This window comes from Vespula vulgaris, chromosome 2 (assembly GCF_905475345.1).
Source record: "Vespula vulgaris chromosome 2, iyVesVulg1.1, whole genome shotgun sequence".
Taxonomy (NCBI): Eukaryota; Metazoa; Arthropoda; class Insecta; order Hymenoptera; family Vespidae; genus Vespula; species Vespula vulgaris.
Window position 1 is genome coordinate 6502265 of NC_066587.1, and position 13477 is coordinate 6515741.

Genomic DNA, 13477 nt, shown 5'->3' on the forward strand with positions numbered 1-13477 from the left:
TCAGGTTGGCTCGGTTTGTGGGTACAAACAAATTTAACTTGTATCTATCATTGAACTATAAAGAAGATTAAACAATTTTACAATTTACCATAATATTTCTTATACATTTTTCTACTATTCAATATATTTTAAGCAAACTGTATTGGATATATTTAAGAAAAATAGTAGATCGAATGAATCTGCCTATTTTTCATTTGAATAATGTAAAAATTAAAAAAGAAAATATTCATTTCATATATATTTGAAAGTATAATAATTTAATAGAATATAAAAAATGAAATAAAAGGAAAATAAAACAATAAATAAATAAATGATTGATTTGTACACTTTATTCGTTAATATAAAAGATAGTAAAATGTCGAGAAAGTAAAATAGAAAATATAACAAAAATAACGTCAACATACTGCTGACGAATATATGAATACGATAATTCATATTCATATACAAAAAATATAATAATGACTGGACAATAGATTACTGCCATATGTCTATACATATGCATTTAAAATTGATAAGAATATGACCATAAAGTAATGGTACCTGATTAATAATATACAATTTTAATAGAAATATATACTTGAAATAATATTACTCAGTTACTGAAAACGTTAAAACGATGATAATAATCACAATGACATAAATGGAAACATAGTAGCAATTATATCGATAGTAGCGATATCAATAGTGGTAGTAATAACAATAACAATAATAAAATAGTAGTAGTAATAATAATAATAGTAGTAGCTGCAGTGATAATAATTAAAATGACGATTATTAGTTAATAGCAATAGCTATAATAACAAATTTGACTTAAAATCTTGTATTATAGTTTCGTACATCCACACATATTTACAGAATGTTCCATTACATGAAAAAATAGTAAAATGTACTCCACACATATTCAATGATTATCATTCTTATTATAATTATGTATTTTTTATATTAATCATTTTATTGATAATCATACGTAATCTAGATTACGTAAACAGAATAAAAAAATTTTATTGTAAATGCTATTATTTTTATAAAGTTTGTAAATATTCTATACATTTATAATTGTAATTGAACATTCTGCATTAAAACTTCCAATACTGTTGCTAAATCGTAGAGGCATTAGAACACACGACCTGTTTTTGTACAAATAAACAATTGTACAATAAAACAAAAATAGAATAGTGTAATAAATAATATTTGTAATAATCCTATTTTTTCCAAGTCTTAACATACGCACGCAGCATACATATACATATCTTTTTTCTTTTTCTCTCTCTCTCTCTTTTATCATTTTATAGGACAATAATAGATCGAAAAACAATATAGTTACTTTTCTAAGTTTAACAAGTAACACATGATTTGACAAGAATTTACTCATAAAAAACTGCAGCTATATAATATAAAAATTTCTAAAGAAAGAGAGGAAGAGTATATGTAGAATATATATTATTCAGCAATGTATATATTCATATATACATTGTTCATGCATAAGAATACTGCTATATATATAAGTGGATGGCGCATTAACATTTGTGATTTAAAAACTGAATTAAAATGATGTGCAATTCATTATTCAAGTAATACCTAAGCAAAAAAATTACACAATAGAATAATTATATTATTTCATTGTTAGATTAAAAAAAGATTCAATAACGATTAGGCAAAGTAAATGTGTAAATGGATTCCCTACGTTCATATTACTTTTGCTTATCCCTCAGTGTTATTCCTGTTTTATTTTTCTTCATATATACATATCTATTATTTTGTGTTCTACTTTGATTATGGACGCTACTGTATGGCGTGTTTATTAACACTGTTTCTATGATATGCAATGCTATCATCTTTGCGTCTGAAATATTATATGTTGCATAATGCAAGTTTATCAATAAAGTAGAAATTGATGCAATCACGTGTAGTATGAAGTTATTTATACATTCACTTTTCTTATTGATACGATTTATGAATCCACAAAGGATGCAAAAACTATGACTTTGACGACCCACGGGTGACAGAACTCATTATGAACATAAAATTTCAGTTAAAAAAAAAATAATTTTACATAGATATATATATATATTATTGTTATTAAAAATGAATCAAATCAATATATAGCATGATATCTGATATTTACAAATAAGTTTCTCTGAAAAATATCTTGGGCATAGGTCAGAAAATCTATAAGGCTCCACGCATCTTGTGGACCAGTCACAGCAAGATTAAAAATTCTCAGCTTATTACAATTGATGTTCCTTCTATTCCTTGTTAGAGTTTGTTACTAAAAATAGAGACAATATAAGGCAAAACTCTGATAAATTTTAGACAAAAAGAGCATCGTAAAAATTGTCAATAAGTCTATCATTCCATGTCTCAATGCATTTAAAACTCATTCTCATAATGAGGACGGCGTCACCAGTTTCATTAATAATTCATTCCTGCCCACGGTCGTCTGTGTAAAAATACTTGTATGACATGGAACAAGAATGTTTTTAAGAATATAATAATAAATAATATAGATAAGTAATTTATATACGAATATACTTTGATAAATAGATTAATGAACAGTAATTTGATGTCAATTTTTCACTAAAAACTTTACAAAAAGTTTTTTGTTTTTACTATTTAAGGAAACTTTTAAATAAATAGTAAAAACTTTAGAGGTGTTCAGAATTCCATATTTTCTCAAAATATCTTGCTCCACATCTTCATCATTTTCTAGAAGAAATCTCTGCCTAAATGTGGACGGTTTGTTTGTTGTAATAATCGCGCTCTACCTCGTCCATTAGCACCAGTAGCGTGTCTTCTGGTATTTCGCAATTCTCTATCAACTTCTAATTCTTCAAGCTTCATTGTGAGACCAAGCTTTTGCTGCACTGCGAGGCGTAAAAGTTGATTCAAGGTCTTCCTATCATCCTCTGCTATAGTCAGCTGACGTTGCAGTTCATCCACTTGAGTAACATATTCTTCACATCGTGCAGCGAACATTGCACGTAAACCTGAGAATTATTGTTAGCAGGATTTAACACGAGATAGGTGAGTAGAAAATTAGAAAGGCAAGAAAGAAATATATAAAAAAAATAATAGAAATGTAACATGTAACAATGTCCAACCAAACAAAAAATAAGTAGGTATATTTCACTTTGTTATATAACATTACTAATATAAAGAAAAAGCAAGAGAACATAGTAATAAATATAGTAAGTTTGTGAATGTACTATTTTTTCATGAAAAGTTAACAAAATTCCTTGTGTTTAAAATGGAATTTGATTAATATATGTAAAAAATAAATGAATGGAGAGAACATATATTTTTTTAAATAGTAAATTTCATAATTAAAATTACATTAATTCACCCTTTTATTTACTAAAATTGCAAATCTAATGACATGCAAGTAAAGCAGTTGCAAAGTCTATTGTTGCACAACTTAATATGAATAAAAATGTATACATTAATTCTAATATTCAACATGTTTATGATTAATGCATTAATAGGTGCATGTTAGTAAAAAAAAATGAAGAAAATGTTATATTACTAAATTTGCTTAGAAAATAAACTGAATTTTTAAATAAAATAATTAAATAATAATTAATTATCTACTGTATAATTCCCGTTTTTATGAAAGATCTTGTCTAATATTGAATACATCAAACTAATCACAATATTCAGCCAAACTAATTCATATAATTAACACAATTTTCATTTGAGAAAAACTTACTTGAAAATGTAGCTGCATTTTCTTTTAACATTCTAAGTTCATTTCGTAGTTTCAACATGGTTTCATTAACAATACTTTTCTCATTTTCATATTTACTCTTCAAATTTGTTAATGCTACTTCAGCCGTGTTTTTATTTGACTTTAGTACTGTCCTTAGAGTTGCTATTTGTTCGCGTTTAGCAGACAACATTGCCTTTAATCTTATAACTTGTTCTTGCAAATCTGCCACTTCTGCCTTATTTTCATTTACAGATGCTATAAAAATAAATAAATTAAATCCACATACAAAAATATTAATACATACTAGTTTTGATCTATGTATATACATATAATTATTCTAACTTACCTTCACAAACATTACAAATGTTCGATTGTATTCCCTTCACCTTAGATAATTCTATTGTATGTTCTACTGCACTTCTCAGATGTTTTATTTGATCCATCGCCGTTTCTATATGCTTAGCAATCTCTTTTGCTTTGCTAAGACTTTCTAGATCCTTAATTTTAATATCTGTTTTGAACAAAGTTCTACACCATTCGATTTTACCATTTCCTTCTTCTTCTTTTTCAGGAACAATTTTTTCATGGTCAAGGACAACACGTGAAGGCATTTCTCCATTGACTGCACACACATGATGATAAAGCTGCACCAATTCATCAGAAATATTTTGCAAATCATTTTGTGCTGAATCAAGAAAACCTCCAGCTTCTATAGCAAGTTTGGAGAGGGTACAAACATCAGACTCGAGTTGCATACTTCTTTGTTCAGTATCTAAAAGCTGGAAGGAAAAAAACACACTTCAGTAATTATGATTTAAGGTCTAACAACCCTTAATAATTATTATGCATTGCAAATTTGCTGAATATGTAAAGAAAGGATGAATTCAAGTCAATTTGGAAAGTCAGTTCTAGGATCACATTTGTAACAATCATGTAATCAGCAGCCTAGAACATAATATATTCCGAAAAATGCACGTTAAGATATATAGTCCGTATTTGAGCATCGTGCAAACAGGCTTTATGAGTCTGACTCATGCCGCGTTAGCCGTATATAAAATACATAATTTGTAATCGTTCGATATTTTATTTTTAAGCACATTCTTTTCAAAGCCACGGTGCATAGCCATTAAGATCCGTACGTTTTTTCTATGGACGCTTAATAATTATATATGTGTATACACAAATTCTGATACATGGAGTCACGTATGAAAGAGTAATATTTCCAATATAAATACGAATTTCATAAATGATTCCACACATCATAAAAGTGTATAAAATTGGCCAATAACTTTGGTATCATATACAGTTAAGATTCATTAAATCTGAAGAAGCAATACACGATAGGCTGTTAGAACACTGAAAAGCAAAATGTATGGATAATTAGAGGAGCCAAAGACAAGTTGTTATTAAATAATTGGTAAATACGTCAAGACGAGCACACTTTCCAACCTTTTCTCGAAGCATCTTCTCTGATTCTGGGATCTGAAATGCCATAATTTCTATTCAAGGTTAACATTTTTTTCAATGATAGCGACATCAGAGTGATACTTTATATTCTTGCCTTTATAAAAATAGAGCTTTTCGTTTTAAAGAAAAAACATTAAACCATTATATATCAGCAATTTGCCTTCAACCATATAAAGAATATAATTTGTTTCATTGAAAATATCAACACATTTTAGTAGAGAACGATATAACAACATAATATACGAGAATATATACCTTATTTCTCAGATTTGTTAATTCCGTTCTTAATTGCTGTGTTGCATCAGATACTGTTAAACCATTCTCTAATTCCGTTAGATCTTTCTGCAGTTGATCTACTTCACGGGCAGACATTGTACTCCATTGATGGTATTGCATAATAGCCTGAAATATTAATTTATATACAATTATATAAATGATTTCAATACTTTTACTGTATATATTTTATTCAAATATACCTGATTCAATTTTTCCATTGTAACTTCTTCATTTTCCTTTCCAGGTAATTTGGAATGAAGATGTTGCAATGATTGCACATGTGCTGTTAATTGCATAATTCGTGCAATAAATGTTTGTAACTCTCCTTGGCTTTTTTCAACTGCATATTGAGATTCCCTTAAATTTTGAGTTAAATGAACTTTTTCAGATTCAGCAAGCTCTAATTGTTTCTCTAATTTTTTCAATTCATTCAAATGAATTTCAGAGAACAAGTCTACTTGTTTATCTGTTGCAGAAGTTCCTGGTTCTTGAGTTTTCAAATCTGCTTCAATTCTACGTAATGCGGGCGGATCATCTTCACCATCACTACATATTGTTTGATCTTCAGTAATTCCCCTAATAGAAAGAGCAAGATTACTGAGATTATAAATGGATTCACTATTAATTCGTTGATCCAATTCTTTCTTAAGTGCATATTTAGCTTCACGTTCAGCTTGTAAGGATTCTAATGCCTCTTCCATTTGTTTTTCAGCAATCCTTTTTAAATTAGTTAATTCTTCTACTTGACTATTTAAAAGTTCTACTTCCTCTGTTAATCTTCTAATTTCATGTTTGGCACCTTCAAATTCTACCTGACTGGACCGCAGACCAGATACTTGTTTTTGTAGCGAGATATTTTCATCTTCTAATTCTGAATAATCTTGAAGTAATCTAGTTTCACGAAATCTACATTCACGTAATTCGGTTCTTAATGTTTTTCTTTCTGTTTCTGCTTGTAGATGATCTTTACCTATTTCCTCTCTTTCCTGAAGTGCATGATCACGCTCAGCTTGTACTCGTTCTAATTCATGACGTAACTATAGAAAAAATTAAATAAACAGTTTAATTATGTTACATCGCATTTTTTCTTTGGACATTAAAGACATAGAATTGTTATAATGTTATGTAAAAAATATATGAAATATCTTTGTTAGTTAAGTTTAACAAACATAAAATAAATCTACAAAAAGAAGGTTGTTATCACAATTATTTTAATTTAAAATACCTGCTTTGTTTCACTTTCCAGTTCTAATATTTGTATTTGTAAAGATGTTTCTCTTGCTGCACTTTCACTTAAAAGACTCTCTTCTTGTTCAATACCACTTTTTGTAGTCAATATAGTAGTTGTTTGAACTTTAGCTAAGGCCTAAATATGAAATTCATTATTTCAAATATTTAAATATTTAACATTTTAAATATTTTATATAAAATTTTCATAAATGATAAACATATAAAAATATAAAAAACTAGAACTATATCATTTAGATTACATGAAAAAAGAAATAGATATATTTGGCATATAAGCTATATAATTGAAAGCTATAAATTGTGATATATTGAAAAACATATATCACAGTATATAGATGAAAATTTATTAAAATTGACATTTATCGTTTTAATCCATATCTTTTATCTATAAGAAAATGTGTGTAAAAAATAATTTCGTAAATATAAATTAAGTAAATGTCAACTAAAATAGATAGCATTTTAAACATAATCGTATGATGGATACATTAATACACGTATTAGTATTTCTATAAAATCAGCTCAACACCAGTTGTGCTATTAGAAAAGTGTATTAACCTCTTGTGCGATCTCTAACTCATGCTTCGTGTTTTCATAGAGGGCCTCGAGATCATTGCACTTTTGTTGTAGAGCCGATTTTTCTTCGAGTAATGCAAGACCATATTGAGCGGATTGTATCTTCTCCGTGGAAGCTAAGTCTAATTCTCTTGAGAGTCTTTCAATCTCCGTCCTGAGATCCTCTACTGTAATGCCTTCAACTGTAGCCATTGCTGTATACCCTGACGAGGATCTTTTTGCCTCTTAACTTGTATATCTATACGTTGTTACCGTGTATAAATCGAAATACCGGCTGCTACGATGAGAGATGACACATTCGCAAACATTATTTGCGAATTTATTGTTGAATATCTTTATTACATGTACGCACACCGTGCATTCATATACCCGAGGCTAGTAGTAGTTTTGACATAGACAAGATTAAAGTATAGGGAAACGGAGAAGATCGAATAAACCGGATGCATGTTCTAATACACGTTCCACGTTTCTCCTTCCGTCGTGTTCCAACGTTCCGCTACTATGTTGCACAAAAAATATTTACGTAATCAGAAAGAGAATGAGAGAGATAACAAATCCCCCATACTTGCTACCGTAAATACAATAACGCCGCCTACATGCGTTTTATATAACACCTAATTATTGAAAACGCGCACGTGAAAGTATGAATCGGTAAAGTAGAATTCTAAGTATGGAACTCTATTTTATAGTATACTACACAGTTATAGTTATACATTCACACAATTATACATTACAAATATATAAATAATCTTAAGTATTTTTATATCACAAAAAGGTAAATATATACATATTTTATATATACGATTTATAAAATACATAAGAATTTATTGATATTCAAAACACAAGTAGTGCTGTACAAAAAAATATGATTTACAATTATATGATTCAAATATTATAAAAAATATTTTATATTAATTTATAATACGATAATTATTTATAATAATGTATTAAATTAAAATTGTTAAATTAATACTTATATATAGATAGATTAATATTTCTTTCTCCATGTTTTTTCTGTGAATTATATATTAGTCACCTAATTAAACAGAAGAGGAAATAATATTATTCACATATTATACACACATGCAGTGAATAACAATTATGTTTCTCAAATATTATTTACCAATGAATCCATATCTACATCTAATATATCTGAAGGTAAAATCATTTCTTCAGAAGTATCATTATCTATAGCAGGATTATTATTTTTGGCTACATTCAATGGTTGTTCTTTGGATTGCATATCAACAGTATCTTTGGATCTAAAAAAAAAATATAAAATGTGTTATATTTCAACTTAAATAAATAAAAATTTCAATTATTACTTTTTATTCATTAGCATAATTCTTACGTTTGTATATTATCTGTAATATTATCAGAGAAACCAAACAATTCTTTGATCTTCTTAATAGGATCTTTCGATCTTTCTATTATTTCTTGATAAGATTCTAACAATTTTGTTAATTCAATATCAATAGATGGCAATGGTTCTTCTGGATTTAATGCACGATATGATAGCATATTAAATGTATTTTGTTTCATAGGATTTGGAATACATCCAGGCATAAATTCTTTTCTTTTGTTTTTCGTGGAAGAATCACTGTTAATTATTTATAACTATTAGATAAAAATAATTTAACTAAACAAATAAAAAAACGATTAGCAAAATTTACATGTTTTCCAAAAATGTAACCTACTTTGTATCAATTAGCATAAAAGCATCTAATAAATTATCTACAATTTCATTTTGTTCTTTTGATAAGTTTTTAACAAAAGATATTAAAGGTTTGAATTCTATTATTCTTACATCTTCTGCAAATGGTAGTACGATCTCTACAAAACACTAGAATAAAGTAAAATAGAAATATAAGAATTTAAAAATTAGAATACAAAGAATAAAATTACGAAGTGTAATAAACAATAATATTTTATCTTACCCAGGGTTCATCTGGTATATTAATACGTGGAAATAATGCTACTATATTTGGAGTTGAGTTCTCACGATATACTTTTCTAACAATAGCAACAACATCTTTATTATTCATAGCTTGCATTAAACTATAAAACTGTGGTGCTACACTCTAGAATATAGAAATTTTTACATAATTAAACAAAACTTTTTTTATAATTTTATTCATTAGAATAAAAATTAGCTGATCTTTTATATTATAGTTTGGTTGCAATAGTTCTCATTTAAATTATGTATATACAATACCTCATCAGCAGGTAAAATTATGCGGTTACTGGTACTGCTACACCAATATTGAATGCCAACATGATTTTTCTTTGTAAAGTACAAAAATTTATAACTCTTTGGTCCACTTTTATACAGCATAGCCTCTTCATCTTCCTCTGTTATATAAATTAAATATTTTCATTATGAAAGATAATAAAAATTTTTAATGTATAGATTAAATATAATAAATTATTTACTTGAAAATGGTATAAAAACACCACCATATGTGTAACCATATATTGTATGTTCTGAATTATGAAACTCCCTATGTCTACCTTGATGTTCTTTAACACGTTCCACTTTTACAGGTTTATTAGGTTCTATTGTTTTACTTTGTGAAGTTTTACTAGTTATTAATTTCCATGAAGGAAATCTTGATTCCTTTGTTACCTAAAATGAAATTATCAGAGATGTTGTAAATAGTTACCATTAAACTTTAATAATCTTAGTACTTATTATGTAAATAAAAAATTCTTAATAACAAATATTCTAATCTATAATTATTACTATTACATAAATTACCTTAACATATGATTTAATTGGTATTTTTACATCAAGTAATTCTAATGAGCATGTCCATGGTAAAAGTTTAGACTGTTTTTTTCTAATGAAGCTTACATCATCAAGGGCTTGATCAACTATTTTATATGTCCCATCAACCTACATAATATAAATAATACATGAAACACTAATATTAAAAAATCGAAAGTAAAAGGAATATAAGTAACCCTGTTATAACTCTCTTATATATACTCATTATAAAATATAATACTTGTTTGCAAATATCGAGAATGAAGTTTTCACTGGATGTAACGGTGTCTTGAGGTTTGTTAAGTAATGGTTCTAAGCCACTGGAAAAATACAGAAAATAATATATAATGTGCTAAATACAAAAATATATAACAATAAATAAATGCTAATACTATACATAGCTAGTAGTTTAATTCCTTGGCTTTGTAATGCTGATATTATTTTACTTATGTCAAATTGAGTTACGTCAGATACTTCTTTAAAATCAGAAAATAAAACTATTGTTTTGATAGTGTTATCTCTGCAAAAAGAAATAAAAGCAAAAATATATATTGTCTTTTTAATATAATATTACTTTATATATACACATATACATGACACTTGTAATCATACTTACATACATTCACGCTTAGCATAATCAATAGCAACCTGAAGAGCTTTTACCCAATTTGATATACAATCTGTAAGTTTTAGATTTGAAACAATCCTTATCAAGTCCCAATTTGGTACTTGCATGCTATTAACTTCTTGAATATTTTTGAAATTAAGTTCATTAAATGAGGTAGTTGAACCTGATAATATTAAGCCAATTTCATCTTTTGGTCGATAAAATATCTGTAGATATAATTTTTATTATTTAGATTACAAATTACAATATAGCAATAACATCTAATTATTAAATTTATATACCTTCCTTTCCACTAAACGCCGAATAATAACTTTTGCTTGGTCCAGTAGAAAAGAATTGGATAAAGAATCCTTTGATGATACGCCCACATCAATTACAAATATCAGTGATTCCTAATACAATATTTTGTATTTGTGTTATATATTGGTTATAATGTTTTTAATATTATAATAATAACATCAGTTATAAGACATAACATGACATGATATATTTAATCAAATAAATATACTAATAATAAATTATAAAAATGAACCTTTTTGTTAGCCATTTTAGATCTGTGCTATCAATTTAGTTTAATTCAAATTAATTTTCATCTAGAAAAAATCTTTCAAATAACTAGATATTTAAAATATTAATTTCTTTGAATATATTTAAAATGTCAGTTTTCATTCAATATGCTAATTATTATATACACACACAAATTCCACGATCGGTCAATATCACTCAACTCTATGAATGACATTCTTATTTATTAAAGGGAAATGATCGAAGCGCTACGTAGTAGTAAATTTTATAAATGTTATTATTTTTAAACAAATATATGTACAATGATATAACAATAACAGTGTAAATGTATTAGAGTATCATAAAATGCTAGGTTGAGAAACTACTATACACGTCGATAATGTAGATATCGATAATTTCGAAGTTGGATTACGTTGTAATAGCTAAATTACCTTCGTATATTTAAAATTCGAAATTCTTACATTTACTTGACTATAGTAGTACAAGCGAAATCTTTAATAAGATTTATATTTAATTAAAAAATTTTTTCTTCGATATTTTCTAAATAAAAAATTATTTCTAATACAAAATCAAAAACGATAATTTCTTCATATCTATTTTGACAGTAACAAAGTACTTCAGTAGTAAAAGTTCAAAAGTTCCATATTGTAAATTATACCAATCTTTCAATTAATTTTATGAAGAATTAATATTAATTGTATAATATGAATATTTTAACAGAGGATGATGAATTTGTCCCACTACATTTTGTATTTTGTAATTTTTATGGTGAAAATACGTGTTTTTGTTGGAATAATGACAAATTTATCATGTTTCCATATATACAAGAAAAATGTACATCTTTGCTGCCAGTTTTTATTGCACCAGGACACATAAAAGTTATACAATGTTTTTCCAATAGAGTTTTCTTTACATGTTTACCACATGGTATATATAAACTTTCAAGAGATGGAAGATTCAGTGTATTAAGCAAAAGCGCTATAAGTATTGGTTCTATATTTTTTGAGATACTGAAGACAAAGGATGATTGCTTATATTTGGAAAATAAACAGAAGAAATTGAGTAAATTGTTACTCCATCTGCCACCCATGTCAAAACAGATAGAAGAATTATGTACTTTTCCTTTGAATATGGAAAATTTAGAACATGAATTTAGAAACATGTTATTAGATGAAGTTAATATGGTAGATAATCTATGTTTGATTGGTAATGGTAAAAAGTTATTTACTTTAACAAAAGAAGTAATTCATTTAATTTATAGTTGTGATAATAAAATAATGAACATTGTACCTATACAGAATGATAATAAGATTAATGGATTAATACTTATAACAAATACAGATGCAATTATTGTTGTGCATTCAAAAAATAATGTATTATGTTATAAAAAAATTTATCTAGGAGTAGATGTTAAAACTCTTTGCACAGGACTGAATCACCAGCATAATGATAAAATATGGATTGTTTATTCTGATGAATCCAAATTATATTACATGACAATGACACTTTCTACTGAAATATATAAGAAAGTAAAAACAGAAGAAACAAGTTTTGTCTGTATACAATATTATAAAGAAGATAAATTTGTAGGTCTAACTAAAACAAAAGAACTTCATGAATTATCTATTAATGTAATAGAAAATTATGTAAATGAAGAAATTTCCAAAGATGATTTTATAGATCTTCATAGAGATATGTTGAAAGATACAGATTTAATTGTTGAGCAAATTTATGAAAAAGCAAAAGAATTAGAATTGTGGAATAAAATACTTCTTACTGAAGAAGATAAACTTTATAGAATAAATCTTTATGCTTGCAAGAAGAAAATACAAATGTACCCTAAAATGACAGTATATAGAATAGCAAAACAATTATTTCTTAATATAGATTTTCAAGAAAATTTACCAAAAAATGTTTATATTGTTTGCTCCTTGGTATCCAATTATGAAACAACTTTCTCTATTAAAGAAATAGCAAATAATGAAACTTCAATTGATTTACCTATAGCAATAAAAAAATTACTTAATTCTTTACAAATCAGAATGGATTTAGTAACAATCATAAATGAAGAACAACCATGGTTTCTTATAAAGGATTTTGTAACAGATCCAATTATAGAGAGAAAAAAGAAGCTAAAAGAAAAGCAGGTCAAGAGAGATAAAACAAATTTTATAAATGCTAAAATAAATCTTATAAGGAATTTAATGTTGACAGAAAACTTAACTATGAAGAAATTATCAGAAATCAAAAAGAAGATAAGAAAAGAAATATGTGACTTTTAATTAAA

General features: G+C 26.6%; 3 protein-coding genes across 4 annotated transcripts; 1 reads left to right on the forward strand and 2 right to left on the reverse strand.

Annotated features, from left to right (window-relative positions):
- Positions 1–307: 307 nt before the first annotated feature.
- On the reverse strand, positions 308–7829 carry LOC127061448 (protein bicaudal D). 2 transcript variants are annotated; one of them, XM_050988326.1, is made up of 8 exons: positions 7253–7829; positions 6675–6815; positions 5650–6486; positions 5429–5575; positions 5156–5188; positions 4053–4485; positions 3707–3961; positions 308–2987 (listed from the first exon to the last, which is right to left on the reverse strand). In XM_050988326.1, the coding sequence occupies exons 1-8, from the start codon at positions 7460–7462 to the stop codon at positions 2707–2709; spliced, it is 2337 nt and encodes a 778-aa protein (XP_050844283.1). In that variant the 5' UTR covers positions 7463–7829; the 3' UTR covers positions 308–2706. The 2 variants fall into 2 exon arrangements, with proteins under 2 accessions (XP_050844283.1, XP_050844284.1); XM_050988327.1 differs by lacking the exon at positions 5156–5188 and having other exon boundaries at positions 7253–7828.
- A 229-nt stretch (positions 7830–8058) lies between these two features.
- LOC127061396 (X-ray repair cross-complementing protein 5-like) lies at positions 8059–11902 on the reverse strand. The gene is made up of 13 exons (XM_050988212.1): positions 11198–11902; positions 10947–11057; positions 10654–10871; positions 10435–10557; positions 10279–10357; positions 10029–10166; positions 9704–9896; positions 9486–9622; positions 9208–9351; positions 8968–9113; positions 8622–8870; positions 8394–8532; positions 8059–8306 (listed from the first exon to the last, which is right to left on the reverse strand). The coding sequence occupies exons 1-13, from the start codon at positions 11210–11212 to the stop codon at positions 8292–8294; spliced, it is 1707 nt and encodes a 568-aa protein (XP_050844169.1). The 5' UTR covers positions 11213–11902; the 3' UTR covers positions 8059–8291.
- Positions 11894–13472, forward strand: LOC127061397 (uncharacterized). Its single transcript, XM_050988213.1, has one exon. It carries the CDS (start codon positions 11895–11897, stop codon positions 13470–13472), a length of 1578 nt encoding a protein of 525 aa, XP_050844170.1. The 5' UTR covers position 11894.
- Positions 13473–13477: the final 5 nt, after the last annotated feature.